This window comes from Numida meleagris, chromosome 1 (assembly GCF_002078875.1).
Source record: "Numida meleagris isolate 19003 breed g44 Domestic line chromosome 1, NumMel1.0, whole genome shotgun sequence".
In the NCBI taxonomy this organism is placed as follows: Eukaryota; Metazoa; Chordata; class Aves; order Galliformes; family Numididae; genus Numida; species Numida meleagris.
The window spans coordinates 54,967,456-54,986,193 of record NC_034409.1 but is presented as its reverse complement, the minus strand read 5'-3'; the positions used below and the strand labels follow the sequence as shown (position 1 = coordinate 54,986,193).

The window sequence follows — 18,738 nt, the reverse complement described above, 5'->3', positions numbered from 1 at the left end:
GAAGATTTTTAATTTTACTGTGAATTATGGTAGATGCTTCAGTGAATGCAACCAGTTGAATGTAATGCTAACAAACAGTAAGTTTTCAGGTTTGTTCCTGATCTGGAAGATATTGTTAATTTTGAAGAGCTGGTGAAAGAAGAAGGACTCTCAGAAGAAACACAAAAAGCAGCAAGGTACCCAAGCATCACCCTTTGGGGTCTGGGCTGGGAGGAGAGAGTTGTCACTCTGAAGCTGTAAATGCAACTGTTGGTTGCTTTTATGCGTGTTAAGTTCAACTAATTATATGCACACGTGTTTGTTAAAAGTGGAGAAAATGAAGCGATTCTTTTTTCAAATAAAAAAAAATATAGTGTAACTTGTGCTAGTAGTCTTGGTACAGAACCTGGTTTCTTGAAAATATATTTGATTTAAAGGCTAACAAGCATTCCTCACTGCATCTGACATCTATTTCTTGGATATTTAAGGCATTAGGGGGAGAAAAAGCAATTATTCTATAGAACGTTTTTGAGGAAATAAAATCAAACTATCTGATGGAAGGTGGCTGTAGAGGCAGGTTGTAATCTTGGGCTCAGGTCAGAATATTGGGTTGTAGGTGTGGCCAAAGGACGAAGAGTGGGATTTTACCCAAGTAAAGAAACTTGTAGCAGAAAACAGGTAACATATTGCTTGTCCTTTGCAGGCAACTGGACTCTGTCCTCAGTGACCTCACGCGTAACTTTGCAGAAGGAACGGAGTACTTTAAAATGCTGGTGGATGTGTTTGCTCCTGAATTCCGCAGTCCAAAGAACATGCATTTGCGGAACTTTTACATTATTGTTCCCCCACTGGTGAGTATCATTATTGTGTGTACCAGCACTTGAATACTTTTTTTTTTTTTTAAGTTTAAATACTTTGCATGAGATTGTTGATCGACATGTTGTGCTTATTTCCCTGATTATGAATGGAATTGCTTCGAGCGTGGCTTTGTTGTTGGCAGTTGTCCGTAGCCATGTTTGCCTTGATCTTTACATCAGTTCATGTATTAGCACTCAAAAATAATATAAAATAATAAAAGTAATATAAAATAATAGCTGTTAGCACTCAAACTTCACAAACTTCTTTCTATCAAATTTGGAGAAGCCAAGATGAAAAAAAAAAACAGGAGTTGGAAAAGCAAGGATCAAGAGATTCAAACTGGTGTTGTGTGTGTCCCTTTTGCATCATGTTAGGTATCTTTAAGCTCTTTTACCGTATAAGAACGTAATATTAAAATTGTGTCCCTTTCTACTGCAATTAGATTTGCCTTTGTTAATGAGTTTTGTTTAGAGTCAAGCTGAACTGAGTTGATGCTGTTCGGTTTGAAGGCCTAAGTGGTCTTAACAGCTTCATTTCATGGTATGAGATCCTAGCTGTGATTTTACCCTTGTAGGCAGTTCAGCACCACGCAGCTGTGTGCTTATTCCCCACACAGTGGGGTGGGAGAAAGAATTGCAGTGGTAAAAATGCGAGGACTCACGGATTGAGACAGAGATAGTTCAGTAGGTAGAGCAAAAGCTGTGCACAAATGCAAAGAAAACAAGGAATTCATTCACTACTTCCAGTGGCAGGCAGATATTCAGCCGTCTCCAGAAAAGCAGGGCTGATCACACATAACAGTTTATTGGGAAGATAAATACTGTTACTCCAGATGTCTCCCTTCTCTTGTAAAGCATGATGGCATAAGGTATGGGAAGTCCCTTTGGTTGTTCTGGGTCAGCTGTCCTGGCTCCTCTTGCAACCCCAGCTCCTTTCTAGCGGGGCAGTGTAAGAGACCAAAAATACTGGACTTGTGCTTACACGCACTGTTCAGCAACAACTACAACATTGGAGTGTTATCAGCATTATTCTTACCCTAAATCCAAAACACAGCGCCATAGCTGCTACTGGGAAGAAAATTAATTCTGCTCCAGTTGAAAAAAGTACACTGTTTAAGAAACAAATTTTGGAATGGCAGTGTTGCAAATTTTGAACTGTGAAAGGATGAGTACGTCATGGTGATAGAAATGAGGGATGGGAAAGGGTTAAGACCAAGACTTTTTCTTTGTTTTCTTTCCCACACGTGGAGTTTTCTTCTGATAAGCACAGTTTCAGGAAAATGCTGCCCATTTTACATTTAAAATGTGTTTCAGTGCAGTTAAACTTGAAAGTGTTTTATGTATGCATGTGCAAATGTTTCCCAAAACCTAAGCTTGTCCTTTTTCTAGATTTTTGGGATTTTTCTTGCAAATATGCCTAATGATGGGAGACACAAATATTATAGTTTTGGACATTTTGGCCAATTACATCTATATCTAACCACATGTGATTACCTCTTCTTTTTATTTTATATTACTGTAAAGTTGCTTGATGATTCCAAGACAGCTTTTCACTCTTTCAGACCCTCAATTTTGTAGAGCATTCAATCAGTTGCAAGGAGAAATTGAATAAGAAGAACAAAAGCGGAGCAGCCTTCACTGATGATGGGTTTGCCATGGGTAAGTTTCAGCATGCCTATGAGTCTTTAGGTAAGCCAGCATAACTGATGTTTCCAGGAAAGTTTGCGAATTCTGTGAGTTCCTATTTCTCATAATTTAAATTTGGGCTGTTCTGGCTCTAGCACAGTGGACTTGAGAGGGCTGTTTGGCTCAGAATCTCTTTAGCATGATATAACTGGTTATGACAGCAGGCAGTTTTGTCATATGTTACTACTCCCTGTTTTCTTTCAAAGCTGCAGGTCTTAGTAGATTAGAGTTGATACAAATCTCTGGATATTCTTTATTATGATCTTCTTCCCATTAGATTTAATTTAAAATCAACGGCAGTTTAAATTCTAATTGCGTGAGAATTGTTGACTTAAACTGATCCATTAATAGCACTCAAAACGTTTTATAAATTGCGTGTTGACTTTGGTATGTGTTTTGTTAATTCCCGTAGGCGTGGCTTACATCCTGAAGCTGCTGGATCAGTACCAGGAGTTTGATTCTCTGCACTGGTTCCAGTCCGTTCGAGAGAAGTACGTGAAGGAAATAAGAGCAGTTGCTAAGCAACAGAACGTGCAGTCAAGTAATCAAGATGAAAAACTGCTACAAACTATGAACCTTACTCAGAAGCGACTGGAAGTTTGCTTACAGGTAGAGCACGTGCCTGGTTCTGTTCTGTGTCAGTTCAGGTAGCTGTTTGTGAAGGAACTTATCGAGAACAAATAACATTGAGACAGCATAGAGCACTGCCTAATGCAACCGTGCAAAAAATGAGTATGAAGACATGAGGTGGTGTGTTCTCTGAAGGGGATGTCGTAAGTGTTTGTGATATTTGTGTGAGTCAGGAGTTCGAGGTGGTTGACTGGAAGTCCTTTTGTGCTGGACAAAACTCTAATGCAACTGAAACCTTAATGTTCAAGTAGGAGGGAATGTTTTACGGAAATGTTTGTTACAAGAAACACTGTGAACCAAGTTGCTTGAGTATGAATTCTCTGAGTTCTTAAGTTGAACAATGCATGCCAGCTGTCAAATAGAAGAAAGATGTATTTGATTTTTGAAGCATTTTAGGTTCAGCTGCAGTGTAAATGCCTCCTGTCTCTCTGCTTTGCTTTTGATTTGAGGGGGCAATGGGATAAATCTGCAGATGTTTGTTTATGAAAAGCCCATGATACCTTCTGTATTAGTTACCATTGTTAGTAGAATAGATAAAGCCCTGTATGACTGCCTAAAGCATGCATTACGGTCCTCTGCTTTACCAAAACCATGTCACTGACCCTTGTTCAGAAACTGACCTTGCAGCTGTTTAAATTATTGGGTTGCATGGTCTTCTGTGGGCAAGCAGTTCCACATTCTCACTGTGGCTACAAACCTCACACCCGGCCTCAGTGAGTAAGTTGCCTACATATTGCACTGATGCTGCTTTATTTAAATTACTCTTTAAAGTTTCTGGCTGACTTATGCTTTGTAAGATGCATGCAAATGGGGTATGAATGGAAAATGATTTTGATACTGAAATCTAATTGCTTTTGATGCTTCTGAAAAAACACATTGATCTGTATACAAATTCATTCTTGTGATACACTGACGCTCCTCTTCTGTATCTTTTTTACTTAGGAATTTGAACTCCTTTATTTTTCATTAAGCAGTGCAAGAATTTTTTTCAGAGCAGATAAAACTGCAGCAGAAGAAAACCAGGAAAAGAAAGAGAGAGAAGGTGAGTGAATGTTATGTATGGAGTGCTTTGGTTCTCGAGGTTGTGTTTTGTGGGGAAAACAGTTTTTCTTCCATAGCAGCTTTCTTGCTGTTGGGTTGAATCGATATTCCCAAGGGAGTTTTATGAGGTTGAGGATAATTCAGGAGTTGAGAACACCTCACTGAGACCTTGTTTGGAAAAGTGAAATTTCCAACTGGATTTCTGAGAACAAAACCTGGGGCAGGGAGGATTGCATACTTGCAGTAATATTAAATTTGGTAACTTCCGTGTCATGCTTACCCGTTCCATTACTACTTTTGTTAATGATAGCCTTTTCTGAAAAAGCTTTGCTGATGTGAAATATAAACTAGTGTTTCTCAGCTATCATTTAGTAGCTGTTTTTCACTTTATGTGGGCAGATAGTGCAGATACTGCATGGATGACTTATGTGTGTTAAATGTTTACGATATGTTTTGGTCTGCCGTTGAGTTACATTCAGAGGGTAAGATCTCCATTTGTGTTATGGTCTCTTCAGTTGAGTAACATGGGAATTCTGCATGTTGTTGTGTGCATGCTCATGTATTCTCCTTCATGAATTAGGGGAAATTTTCCTGATTATGGGAAAACTATTCTCCGAGAAATGAGAGGAGTAAGATGCAGAAGTGCAGTTCAGTCACAAGTTGCTTAGAGACTCAGGTCTCTCATGGCTGAATGTAGCTGTGTGTTAAAAAATGGAACTGTGAGATAGTTCTTCGTAGTTCTGATAGTGATGTAAATGATGGTAACCTCCCAGATCACTGAGCCAAAATGGTTTGCAAAGAAGGAAGTCTTCAGTGTGGATTTATACTTCATATTTGTGGAGTTTCTCAAATAATTGTCCTACTCCAAAAGCCATCTCGGAATATTGTGGTAACACTAGATAGACCGTCTTGGTTTCTTCATAGGGCTGTGTGGTCAGTTAGCACATGCTGTCCATGGTACAGTGTATCAAATATTTTGACATCAGCACGCTATATATGCTAAGACCTTGCTTTTACTGCCTCGAGCGAAATGTTAACCGTAATCCATGTCTCCGATTTCTGTTTTTATAGAAGAATCTGTTAAAGCAAGCAATGGAGATCTTTCCAACTCTACGTCTGCAGATCCTGTTGTGAAATGATGTGGCTGGTATGGGGTGATAATTACTTGCTTGAATAATTACCAGTGATGCTCTGTAGGGGTAAAAGCTCTTCATTTGACTTTTTCTATTAAACCTAACAGAAAATGTACCATAGTATACTAGCATCCAGTTGGGCTAGGTCTGTGTTTGTCTGTTTTTCCTATAGAAACTTCTATTTTTCAGGAGTTATTTATTTACGTTACTAACAGCACTTTCTCTAGATTGAAAATAACTAAATAAAATATAGCCCTGAGGTAACTATTTTAAATTACAGTTGTGCTTATCTAAGAAAAAATCCTTAATTTTTAGATGCTTGCTTGCATCTCTAACAAAACATTAAAAGAAAAAAAGACTTGTGCATCTCATCAACCAGAAGAAGAAAATTGAAGGAAGATGCGTTGCTTATCTGTTGTCCAGATGTTTATGCACTCCTTTTGTATTTAATGTAGTCACAAATTACACTGTAGACGTAACAGTGTACATTGTGAATGTATGTTAAAGCTATTACACAAAACGGCAGTTCTCATTAACGTGTGTTTTTTTTCTACAAAACTTTATTATTGGTATGTTATTTTCACTCTGGATCCAGGGTCCTGCCAGGCATTTTTCCTCTATTCTTTTTTCCTCCCATATTAGAGAAAGGGAAAAGCAGAAAAGTTAAGGTAGTAAGCTATTTTTCGCTTCATACCGAAGGTCTGATTTGCATCCACAGAAGTAAGGAATTCAGGAGCCAAGGCAGAACCACTATCAGCTCTTCCTTCAGTGACCAGACACTGTGTGATGGGTGTCTGTGACTATTAAGTGATCTTACATGTCATGAATATGCTGTGCCTAACTGCAAGTTTCAGCCTCAACTCTGTCTTTCTTAGCCTTTGTAGAGGTCCATTGTACTGTCTGTGTTGTTAATACAGTGTTACTTGCCTGATTATTAACAATAATTGCACTGCAGGCTTCAGAAGCTGCTGAACACTGTGAGAACTCTGTATAAATTTTAACATCTGTTGCGAGCAGAGGTTCTTAGGTTGTGCAAGAGTTGCTCAGATTCCTGACGTAAGTACCTAGTTAGCTCAACAGTGAATTCCACTTCCATTAAAAGACTCAGTTGTGTCTTAATCTCCCAGAATTTAAAACGCTTCTAGGCTTTACTAGCTAGAATAAACTGCTCTAGTCAGTCTGAGAATTACCTTTTGTTTTTTTGGGCACTCTTAAACTGTATTTACTTGACAGTTTTTCATCTCTTCTAATCACAAAAAAGGTAATGTTTTAATATAAATGGCTCAAATGGTTCCATCCGCTCTTTGGCCACGGGTCAGCTAAGACAATTCCTGGCAGACTTGGGGTTCACCCTTTCCTGCCAGTGAGATCAGCATTAAGGGAACTAGGGCGAACGTTTTGGTTGCAACTGGACAGAGCGGACTGCTAAGAAAGTCCTTTCATTGCCTCTGAAAACATGACACAGAAGCTTTGTGAGTGGTTTAAATCAGCTGCCCTCGTTAATATTTTTGTTACAACTGCAGAGACTGCCCTAAATAATGCTGCATTACTTCTTTTTGCTTTTTTTGGTCATAATTTACGTGCGCTTTCCTTTTTTGACCAAGTTGTGCCCGCACTGAACACCTGGAGTAGTGTTGCTGAGAACAGCAGCAGTCTCACTGCTTCAGCTGATTGCCAGCGTGTTGCAGTAGCAGTATACGTATTTCCCTATCCCTGCCTCAAGTCATGGAAGCTCCTGGCTGATGTGGAGTGGTCCAGCACTGTTGTTCTTCTGCAGCAACAGCAGAAGCACACAGAGCATTTGTTTTCCTCCAGGATGGATGTGCTAGGTAGGTATGTGCAGTCGAGGCATTGCCTGTGCTCTCATTATTGAAGTCCACGTTTGTATTTTCTCTCCTATGCTTTTTGGACAGGCGGGATCTCAGCTAGGTAACGCTCTACAGTTCCTAATGTGTGTGTGGCGGTGAACAAATTCATGTCATTCTGGTGATGGAAATTCTACAGGAAAGACAAAAACCTGTTTTTATAGAACCCTGACTAATGCTGGGACCGGAATGCATACTGTACGTGGCAGAAGTACATACGTACATATGAATATGTGCAGTGGTAATAGAGCTATTCTTGCTAATAGAAGATTGTAGTTTATTATATTTACATTTTTTTTTGTCATGTAGCAGCATACGTATGCAGAAAGCTTTCGTTACCTGAAATATGAACGAGGTGGGTCCTGGTTTGGGATGGTGTTCCTGTGTCAGTGTGTCACATCAGATCCTTCTCCCACCCCCTGCCCAGCTACCTGGAAGGGGTGCGGAATTCCTGTGGTGCTATTTTCATTGCTTTTGCCCTCCTGCTCTGATTATAGGAACAAAATGGAACCCAGCGGGGGCTGGCTGGAGAGGAGGATGGATAAAAATAATAGTAATAAAATCCTCCAAACAAAACTGAACTTTGCTGCTCACTGAAAGTCCCCAGAGGTGATGAAGGAAAGGGAGGATGATGAGTTTGCTGCAGGGACGTAGAATAGATCTCTGTTATTTTCCTCCAAGGCAGGCGCAGAACAGGCTGAAGGTGTCTGCCTTCCTGGGGAAGCTGCTGCCACTGCAGCCCCCGCGTGCTTTGTCCTGGGACAAGGCCCTTGGGGGCAGAAGCAGTGGCAGCAGCTCTCCCGGTGGCCTTGCAGCCTGCTCGTTGTGGTGCTGTGCCCTTTTATGCCAGAAGCCACAGGGCTGCGCAGGGGACGCAGAGCACAGCCGATGCCCAAGGTCGCGTTCACCCTGAGGTCAAAAGGCGTTGGTCACTGGTGGTAGGTGGTGGGTGGTCCCAGCCGCCCTGTGCTTCCCTGGGGTACGTCTAGCTTTGCTTGGAGGGTAGATTCTAGAGGTCCTAACCAAGTCTGTAATTAGAAGTAAATTTGAGTTTTCATCTGATGTCCGTCAACAATGGCGATTTTCAGCTTCTCAGGTACAAAGGACCAAATGTAACCGCGTTTCCTAACTCATTGTACTAAAGGGTATTTTGTTACCTCAGACTCTTCAGTGTGTGAGTAGAGTACCTTCTGTACATAAAACTGTTAATAAATGTCATTTGCAGAATCTCACTCTTAGTGTCTTCAGTAACAGGACTGCGGGGTTTTTAATTTCTTTAATAAGACAGCCTCAGCTTTTATTGATGAAGGAATGCTTGTGTCAGTTACCGGCAGTTTTCTTCCACGGCTCTTACAAACAGTCACCAACCAGCTCAGTGAATTTATTACATGGCAAACACTGCTCCCTGTCCTCTTTCAGCTGCCCGTAGCACAGAACGCTTACAGAAAACCTAAGTTCCTATAAAATGCTTGAGATGACTCAAATTCAGTTGAAAATTTTCAGCTGTTTGTTCCGATTACCTCATCTTGATTAGCATGAACCATGCCCCATGCGGCCTCCCCCGCCTCCCTCTTCGGTAACTCCCATTTATTTGTTTGTTCTTGCAAAGTACAGCTCCTCGTGTCTTCAGGTTAAACCAGAGGGAGGAAGAAAATCTAAACTTCTTAGCTGGTCTACATGGCTTCTAATTTCAGGAATGTGCTGTGAAGCTAGGCCACGTGCTGCAGCCTGCTCGTCTAGCGTTTTATTGCTCAGCTTCTGAAAACTGAAGATTGCTGGTAGGCTCCAATGCTGCATGCCAGCACCACATTAAAAATACAAAGAGCTCTTTATTATAAAATTACTGGTCCTACAAGTTGTCTCCGCAACTTCTCTTAATTTTAAGGGATCTAACCACAGAAAAACCATGCGTGGCCGCTGTGCCCCCGCTGCTGACTGCTTCTCATGTCTGCATGATTCTTAGAGCAATAAAGCCAGGGGCTAAGTTATGCCCATTATTTAATTACAGAATGTGAATGCAGTCTCCATAAAGGTAAGAGTAGGCACTTAAATTTGTTTTGTAAGCTTATTCCAGGCGCAATATAAAAATAGATTATATTAATAGGAAAAATTTAGTGTTTAACAAATTGCTTTGTAAATAGGCTAGCATAAAAGATAGATCTTGTTACGCTTAAACTAGACTAAAAATAACTTCATCTGAAAATAAAGTAAATAGTGCATTTTTAACCTTCATTCAGATGCACATAATCATGCAAACTATAAAAACCAACTAGGGGAAGAAGTGAGAGGCCTGATGCATTTCCTAAAGGAGCTGACAGCTTCCAATTCGCACTCGTTCCGGCAGCAGTGAAGGCTGCTCCCTGTGAGCTTGTAGAAGTGATGTTAACCCTTTGTGGCTGACAGCTGCCAGCAACAAGGGGCTAATGCTGAAACGCTGCCTAAGAGTGCCAGCATCCCAGGCCCACCTCTATGCTACACATTCACAAATGCAAACATTTCCAAAGGCCAGAGTTCTGCTACTGTTTACTGCAAAGCCTGAGGAAACTGCTGCAAAGACACTGCCATCTCCCTAGCAGGTGCCAGAAGCTGTGGCCTCACGTGTGCTCAGATGATTTAAAAACAGATTCTTGGACAGTCTCCCAGCTTCTCCTGCTGCCAGATGGGCTGGAGGAAATGAGTTCTTCATGCTTCTGACTCCTCTCCTTCTTCACGTGTGGCTCCATCCTCTTCCGACTGATCATTCAGCAGCACAAGCTTCCCATCATTTGTGAATGGCACAGACTTCATTAGCTGAGCTAATGCTTCTGGGTCCTGAAGGAAGATAGAAGTTCAGGGGGCAATCTTTCAGAGGAGCACAGTTTCTCCAGTACACGTTAAAGCTTTGCAGCTTGAGGTTTTCATGTTTGTTTGGTTTTTTTGACACCATTTAACCTAAAGGTTTCAATGGGAATAATTCTGGCCTAAGGTTTTGAAACATAATCCCTTGCAGTAGAACACCTCTTAGGTAAGTAAAAATGTTATTATTTTGAGCCTTATTTTCTTACCTGACAGTGCTATCATTACTGAAAAATAAAGAGAAAAAGAACTGCCAAGTTCTTATTTAGCGTGCTTACTGCAAGTGACTACAAGCTCATTTCCCCCAACTTGTTCTGAAGTTGTGGTGGTGAAACCATGCAGGAAATATTAATGCAGTGGTGTCGCAACTTTACATGGATGTGTTTATACAATGAGCTGGGTAACCTTGCCATTTATTTTAAGTGGAAAACCTTCATTGTTTTGTTTTTTCTCCTTAAAGGAGAAAAGAATGAGAGTTTTTAGAAGTGGAACAGTAATGGGTGCAAAAAGGAGAACATGCAGCAAAACAAGCACGTCTGTAAGGAATGAATATACTTACCTTCTGCGCCTCTGCAATTTCTTTTCCCAAGCTAATGGCATAGCAAATCTGAAAGAGAAATGTATGTAAAGTTCAGGTTTTTGTTATTGGTTTTGCTGCTTAATCAGTATTAAAACAGGAAAGCGTCAATGCAAATTTAAATAGGGGTGTAAAAGGAGAGGCAGAATACCGCTTCACTGTAATAACTACGTATAAATAAAGTATTTTAACAAACGTTATGCAAACCTTTTCTCCTTCTGTGTTGCTCTCAAAAACATAAGCACTCAGGGATTCTTCTCCTGGAGCCTCACGGAGGTGGACCACAAAACCAATCAGTCTCTTGTTATCCTGATGAGCAGCAAACTGAGTCACAGTGGCAAGTTCAAACTGGAAAATTGTAATAAAAAACCATTTTTAATCATGTGGTTGGCTCGGTCAAGAGCTCAGGTTCGTGTGCCTGAGCATTCAGTGCAGTGATAGAAAACCAGTTTCCAAGGGAAGTTACTTACACTTGCTCGCGTAACTTGTGTTTGAGGATCTATTAATCTGCAATTATGTGTAGGGAAAAAAAAAAAGATGTTTTTAGAGCAATTCTTATCAGTAACTTCAAAGTGCTTGATAATGTTAAGGCAATCACTGTATCAGTTTTACAAGTGAGGAAACTAATCCTGTGTTTTATTGTGATTTCAAGTCATCAATGGCAAAGTTTAACTCTAGGCCCTGACTCTCAGCTGCATGGCCTGTTGGCACCCCAACCTTTGGAATCACCAATTTGGGGAGCATCCTGCAGGCACGAGCTAACGCTGTACATGTGTGTACCAACATGCGCTCCAGTTAAAGTAAATGTCTTGTGCAGACATACTCTACGGTGACAATACTGACAACAGGACAGAGCAGGGGCTCTTCTGCTGTTACTACAAGTGAGCTAAGAGAATCTTTCAATACTTTTTTTTTATTCTGTGTATTGGTAGGGTCTTACAGCCCCACCGCATCCTCTATGTTTTGGCAGGATGTTCTTAGAACTGAAGGCAGCAGGGTGTTTTTCTAAGTGAAGTCAATCTCAGGATCTCGCTCCCTCGAAGGGTGCATTTCTTGGAGAAGCAGAAAATACTCATCACAAGTTTTGTGAAGAGAACAGCACGTTGAGAAGGGATAAGCAATGAAGATTTTGCAGTACCTCAGGTTCTTGCTGGTGACCATGAGATGAGATTCAGTCATGCGGAATATGTTATGGATCGCACGAGCGGCTAACACTTGTCTCATGGCTTCATAAATCACCTCACTTGTGTTGTCTGACTGAACAGCCATGGATCCTAAAAACCGAACGATGAACATCTGCTGCAGCAGTGAATCTGGAAGATAAAAGGCATAACTTCTCTCACTGTGCTACTTCCATTTTCTAGTAGTTGAAGTTATTGATGGAGTTACTTTATTTCCCCCCGGAAATACAGTGGTAAACTTGTGGGTGGTGACTTCCTTCTATGAGCCATGTGTTGTTCTGACCCAGATTTAAGCTGCTTCAACTGTGCTATGGAGATCCAGCTGTGCAGTCTGAGACACAGGGCATGCAGCAGGCATTGCACTCTCCCCTGTCCTGCAGCGGCTCAGGGTGCTGCTGTTGCTGACTGTGTAGAGGTGCCTGCTTCTTCTAGCCCCTGTGTGAGCCATCCTACTTTGCAATGGGACAGCAGATCTAAGACCACCAAGTCTTTTTGCCTTTAAACTTTTGAAATAAACCTAATCTGCAATACAGTCTGGACTGTCAAAGAAAGAAAGTGTTTGTATTACAGGCAGTGATACTTAATAGGCAAGCTTCTGAAACGTAACCAGCTTCAGCTGTACAATGTGCTGCTATTCATGCTCCATGATGCCACGTGCTTTCATTAAGAGACACTGAAGAGGGTGACAGCTGAATTAAGCCTGAGATCGTGGCTGCTTTTATCCGGGAAAATGAAGCACTGACCTTCCTCCTCATCTTTGCTACCGTCTTCAGACTCCCCAAATGGGTTTGCACGCCTGTGAAAGAAGAATGAAAACTATCACGATAGATTCTGGCCACCACACATAAATGCTGTAACACCAGAAATCACTCTGCTAAGGTGAGAAAGCACCGTCTCTAACCATACCTGCCACCTCTGTTCTGGTCCAGGAATTCTGTGGCAGGCAGTACAATATCAAACTGGATGGGTGTTCCAAGAGCAATAAGCTGTGTGGAGTCCTGAATGCCAGCTGATTCCGTGGGAGTTGTTTTACCGTTATCTGTATTCTTCACATTCTGGCTAAAGTTAAAAGGGGAAAAAAAAAAAAAAAAGAATAATCTTTCAATCAGTGGCACCTGACACCACATCTGTGCTTTGGAATGGAGACAAGATTATTCAAAGATCCAGAGTGGATTGAAGCAGTATTCATGGACATAAATGAGTATTACTGAGGCCTAAAGTAAAATCTGCCTTATTTTTATACCTATTTACAACAAAAGCAATTGTTGGAATATTAAACCCTAATGCAGATCAACTCTCTGCAGACTGCCTGCCAGGAGCACGTCGCTGTTTGCTTCCCTGCCCTCTGGTGGCCATATTTGCAGTCTGGTGACCAGTTGAAAGAGCAGAGACCTGGCCTTGTTTCTGAACATGCAAATCCTCACCTGTCTTTGAGATCTGATGTGGCCACAAGCGATGTGATAGATAAGAAGTGTCACGTACAGATCTCTTCCTTCATCTTCAATGAGAATGAAATGCTGAGTGTCCAACAGCTACAGAAATCATAACTATGCAACTGCCTATGGCACAGTGCTTGTGCTAGCAGCATCTTCTATTTCTAGAAAGTTTTCTGGTTGCGTACGGATGTAGAAGTGACCTTGATGGCAGCTGTCAATGAAATAGCTAGTTCCTTTACCCAGTAAAATAAGCGGTGATAGCTTTCTACATATAAAATTCTAATCAAAATGAAACAGCTACGTTTGTGAATAAAATGAGAGAGCAAGTTGCTGGACTGGCATTCCCCATGCTCAGAGGGGATCTTTGGAATCTGTATGCAGTCGGAATAAAGGGAGTAACACATCGTAATAAAGATATTGGCCTGAGAGGCAGATCTGGGAAGTGTCTGAACTTCTAGAAGTAAATACCTGAAAAAGAATTTACAATTTTTGGACAAAACCTACCGAGAACTCTCTTGCTATTGAAGTCAGCATGAAACAAACTTGCTCCGTTTTTTTTTTTACCACGTTGCTGCTAAAAGCAGGAACTTAGTTCAACATGAGGCTTGAAAGCCAATCCTGATCATGGGAGTCTGAAGAACTCCTACTGGCAGGACACTGGGATTGTTAACAAAGTGGATACAGAGGAACCATATATAGAATATATATTTTGAACATGAGTATATCCTAGAGCAATATTAACAATTTTTGTGTGAGGGTGGTGTTGTTCCTTTACTGCAAAGCGCTTAGAAGTACAGTGTTGTTAGAAGAAACAACTAAAACAATGGCAACTAGATGGAGCTTCAAGGCTGTGCTGTGGACCAATAAGCATTGCCCTCAACACTTTGCATCTCTTATGGCTTTCAGTAGGTAACACCAGAAGTAAAGGAACTTACTGGAACACATATGATTGTAAAGGCAGGGGCTAGATAGAACCTTCTCCTGGGTGACTGCTGCTCTGCGCAAGGAGTGTGACTGAGCAGGCAGCAGCCTCATGTCTGTGAAAGTGAGAGCGTTACCTGGAATGGTGAACTTCATGTTTTTTTGCAAAGCTAGTAATGGGAGTCACTGCTTGTAGGGCTGTCTGATTTAACTTGATTGCAGCTGCCTAGGAAAACAAAACGGAGCAACAAAGCAACATTGGATGCATTGTCACATAACCAACAACAGTAAAGTAAACAGTAAGGAACGGACTGAAAGATGGAAACAATCTCTCACCTCTGGATTGTCGGTGAGATAGATCTGTCTGGAAATGTTGTTGATGGCACATATCCACTAGAAGGCAAAAAATGAAACTGAACTCTTCAAGCTCACATTTGTACAAGAAGGACAAGATTAAGACAATGTTTTTACCTCCTCGTATTCCTTCCTGCTTTCTGCTTGAAGAGTTATACCCCTAAAATATAAACACAGTGTATCAGTGCTAGCAGTGATACAGAAGGACTCCCAGTCTTACAGTGTCAACAGACCACATCTCCATTAAATTTTAAAGGAACAAAAATCACAACTAGGCTGCAGCTAAAGGAGACTGCCTTTGCTCTTCAGACAGTTGTCAGGGAGGATGGGAATGAACATGCTTTTAGTTAACAACCTTCCGGAAACCCAGAAAGGCTTACTATTATAGCAAGCACGTTTTACATGAAACAGCATCTGAATGGGCAGTCGTGACTGGCCGTCTTCCAAGAAAGCCTGTCTCTCATACGTTTTGCCTGTAGGAGTAGTGATCTGAAAGCAGTATCTTCTGTCTTCGCAGTCTACAGCCATAACAGAGCAGTTGTCCAGGTCCTGAATCAGTCCTCCAGCCACCGCTCCCCTTGGCTGACACATCAAGTTGCCTCCTTGGGTGAAGAAGTACAGTCTTTCCCAAGTTGTAGTCACCAGGCCTGTTTTACTAAAAAGAAGATGCAATGATAAAGACTCATTAGTATTTAAAAATGACTCCAAATGACCGAAAGAAACTTCAAACGTACCCTGAACTTTATGTTCAGCCATGCAAAATTTGTAATGATGAGAAGTAAAATCAACACCTATTCCTAGCAGAGATTAATAATCCTTAATGAAAGCTGAAGAATTGAACTCATAGAATCATAGAATGGTTTGGATTGGAAGGGACCTTTAAGATCACCTAGTTCCAACCACGCTGCTCTAGGCAGGGACACCTCCCACGAGATCAGGTTGCTCAAAGCCCCATCCAGTTTGGATGGGGCTTTCTAATTCTAAACATCCCAAGGTAAAAAGATTCTCTGCAGTATCTCCTAGTTATGGAATACATGAGTTGTTAGCACTGAGTAACTGACATGAAATACTATCAAGCTTGATTAAAAAAAAAAAAAGTATTTTCAATCTGATGAGCAGCATGAGTAATTTTGGAACAGAGACATCATAAGCGTCTTCTGCAAGCAGTATCTCAAAGCTTATCTCTCTTGCTATGAAATCCTTCCTGTTATATTGTAATCTAGCACTTAGAATGCTGCTCAAAATCCTAAGTATCCAGTACAATGGAAACAAGAAGAATATTGCAAGTCATACAGAAATGAATTGACTTTTTTTCAGTTCCATAGACCAGGTTACCCTATGCCACCAAACTCTGCTGCTGTATACACAGCTCCTCTGGAAGGCACTAGAAGATTTTATTTGGAAAATCTTCAGAGGTAACTCTACGTATGGCATACATTTAACTTGTACGGTCCATAAAACCTGTATTTATGCAAAGGAGGTGGTTTATGAAAACTTGTATTAAATACAAAATATAGCCGTTCTTTGTAAACACTGAGTTTTCTTGAGCCCTAAGAACTGGGAACAATCTGAGCCCAGCCATATAGGCTTCTAATTTTTATCCAGCTAAACACAGAAAATCATTCCTGGAGATGAATTCAACCAGAAGTAAACTTCTGTTTTCAGGGAAAAGTATCAAATGCCTCTAATTGGGTTAAAGCTTCTCAAACACATTTTCAGAGGTGACAGAGACACTTAGCAGTTGAAGGGAAAAGCTACCACAGTGATTCAGGAGCCTAAAACATCATTATCTGAAGAGTCTTCAAGACCTAAAAACATAATAATAATGTTGCAACTAGTCAGCAATTAGAAAGCAGCAGGCAGCAACAGCTGTCTTACTTTCTAAGATTAAGGTAGCCAGCCTTCTGGATGAGATTTCTATTGATAGCAGGTGAAGTTACATCAGAGTCTGGGGTGTAAACAGACTCATTAACTGAAATTAAGTCCTGCTGGGATATCCTCATTTTTTCAGCTTCGGCATCCAACTCTCCCTGTATGCTGAAAAACAAAATAAAACAAATTCAGAGCCACCATTAGTCAGTTCATAGCAGGATATACATAACACTCGCAACTCAACATGAAAAAAAATCAGATTTGAGATTATATGTGAATCCAATTAAGTATATAAAGTGTTTGAGTAAAATCTCCTACCGGTTGGGAGAGTAATGAATGCAAAGATGAAGTTTATTTATAGATGAGATTTTATGGGAAACGTAATGTAAGGCGAGGTCAAGGTGGCAACTGGGAGCAACAAGCAGAGATTTACCAAGGGTAAATCACGCCTGACCATCCTGATTGCCTGCTGTAATGCAGTGTCTAGCCTGATGGGTGATGGGAGGAGATCAGTAGTTGTTGTTTCACTTGTCATCGATAGCAAGACCTTTCACGTGGCATCCATAGTGTCCCCACAGCCAAACTGTGGAAATAAGAACTCAAGAAGTGGACTACAAGATGGGTAGGAAATGTGGCTGAGTTGTAGAAAAGATTAAAGGGTTACGATACAAAGCCTAGCTCATACTTGGCTATTAGTGGTGTTTCTTTTGGGTCAATACTGAGGCCTACGAGTTTACAGTCTTTAAGGAGAACTGGACAACGGGACAAACTGTACTCAGCAAGCATGCAGATGTCACCAAACTGGAAAGACTAGCTGATACGCCAGAGTGCAGGCTGCAGTTCACAGTGGCCTTGACAAGCTGCCCAGTGGGCAAACAAGAAAGTCATGAAGTTCAGCAAAGGCGAAGTCCTCTCTGGGATGGAGAAACCCCATGCAACAGTAAACGCCAGGAGGCATCTGGTTAGAAAGGTTTCAGCAAAGGACTGAAGGTTCTGCAGCAGCAGAACCATGCTGTGGTTCTTGATGTGTCAGACAGCACCATGCTCTTGCGGTAAAAAAAAAAAAAAGCCAGCTACATCCTGGGCTGCATGAGCAATAGCACAGTTAGCAGCTCACAGAAGTCATAACTCCCACCTATCCAGTGGTTTGTGAGACTCCAGTAGGACACTGTCTAGTTTTGGTGCCCCGGCACATGAAAGCCAGAAGCAAATTAGAACAAACCAAGGAAGCCAGGAAAGTAGAGCACATGCTATGAGAAGAAGCAGTAGAACTTTTTCAGCCTCGTGAAATGAAGGCGAAGAGGAGCTCCTACCACTAGCTTAATAACCAGAGGGAGAGAATAGAGCAGATGGAGCCAGATGGATGGAAGCAGATGGAACCAGCCCTTCTTGGAGGTGTGCAGTGATAGAGGAAAGACAATGGACACAAGCTGTAGCAAGACACTGCATGTGTAAGTGTGTGATAGAGAGAAACTCAGAATTCAACGGGACACAGCACTGAGCCAATCCTGCTCTCTGCAGGTGACTGGATGAGATCACCTCTCAAGGTCCACACTGCAGCAGCTGTCCTTTGTCTTCCAGAGAAACGATATCAGTAAATGTTTGATTTCTTCATTAACTTTACCAAAACTGAGGAGTTATTATCATAGAATCACTGAAATTGAGGGGGTGGAAGGGACCTGTGGAGATTGTCTAGTCCATCCCCACTGCTAAAGGAGGTTCCCTAGAATAGGTACCTAGGATATTAGGAAAACTTATGGGGTGGGAAGATACGAGTATATTTCATTGCTCACCTTAGGAGGTATTTACCACCGGGCACCTATGCTTTAAGCATCTTTTATCCCTACTTTCTGCCCTTTTGGAGTACGTGCCTGTATTTCTTAAAAACAAAACTGCCCCAGCATCTTCAGAGTTCCTGAGACTGGAACCCTCTTCCTAAGGCCCACCTTTCTTATCTTCAAGATAGAAAGGTATGAAAGCCTGACAGTTCTATAAATATACATATTTGTGGCAGTTAGACCAAATGGTTACTGAGATTATTTCAATAGTTTATCCTTTCTAAGGTGTTTTGACACTGCTAGCAGTATTTACTATATAGATTAATATACTTCTAAATATAGTCAGTTTCACAGTCAGCTTAAACAGATGCAAGACTACATCAGTGCTGAAATTCTGCAGCTGCACAGTGGCTCTCCGCAGCTTGTTCCAAAGGAAAACAAACCTAACAAAAAGCTTTCAGCTTGATTAGCAAGCAGAGCTGACTCACTGAGGCCTTGCGATCCCCAGCACTAAAGGAGGAAAGGAGTGGGCAGCACGTTTTTCAGTGGCTGCACAACCTTTAATAATGAAACCACGTCCTGTGTCAGTAAGT

The 18,738-nt window shown here is 41.3% G+C and overlaps 2 protein-coding genes across 2 annotated transcripts in view; one reads left to right on the top strand and one right to left on the bottom strand.

Moving 5' to 3' along the window:
• The window catches only part of WASHC4 (WASH complex subunit 4), a 39,806-nt gene extending 31,388 nt beyond the window's left edge, over positions 1-8,418 (top strand). The window contains exons 28-33 of the mRNA XM_021386928.1: positions 90-176; positions 683-830; positions 2,399-2,495; positions 2,935-3,131; positions 4,095-4,194; positions 5,265-8,418. Of these exons, the coding sequence (XP_021242603.1) occupies positions 90-176; positions 683-830; positions 2,399-2,495; positions 2,935-3,131; positions 4,095-4,194; positions 5,265-5,332 (697 nt within the window). The 3' untranslated portion in view covers positions 5,333-8,418. The remainder of the gene's footprint in view (positions 1-89; positions 177-682; positions 831-2,398; positions 2,496-2,934; positions 3,132-4,094; positions 4,195-5,264) is intronic.
• APPL2 (adaptor protein, phosphotyrosine interacting with PH domain and leucine zipper 2) overlaps positions 8,456-18,738 on the bottom strand; it is a 32,967-nt gene continuing 22,684 nt past the window's right edge. Inside the window, exons 10-21 of the mRNA XM_021386941.1 lie at positions 16,374-16,532; positions 14,962-15,150; positions 14,613-14,655; positions 14,478-14,534; positions 14,279-14,367; positions 12,691-12,843; positions 12,528-12,580; positions 11,742-11,916; positions 11,074-11,110; positions 10,811-10,951; positions 10,586-10,633; positions 8,456-10,002 (exon numbers count right to left, since the gene is read on the bottom strand). Coding sequence (XP_021242616.1) covers positions 9,874-10,002; positions 10,586-10,633; positions 10,811-10,951; positions 11,074-11,110; positions 11,742-11,916; positions 12,528-12,580; positions 12,691-12,843; positions 14,279-14,367; positions 14,478-14,534; positions 14,613-14,655; positions 14,962-15,150; positions 16,374-16,532 — 1,273 coding nt within the window. The 3' untranslated portion in view covers positions 8,456-9,873. The remainder of the gene's footprint in view (positions 10,003-10,585; positions 10,634-10,810; positions 10,952-11,073; positions 11,111-11,741; positions 11,917-12,527; positions 12,581-12,690; positions 12,844-14,278; positions 14,368-14,477; positions 14,535-14,612; positions 14,656-14,961; positions 15,151-16,373; positions 16,533-18,738) is intronic.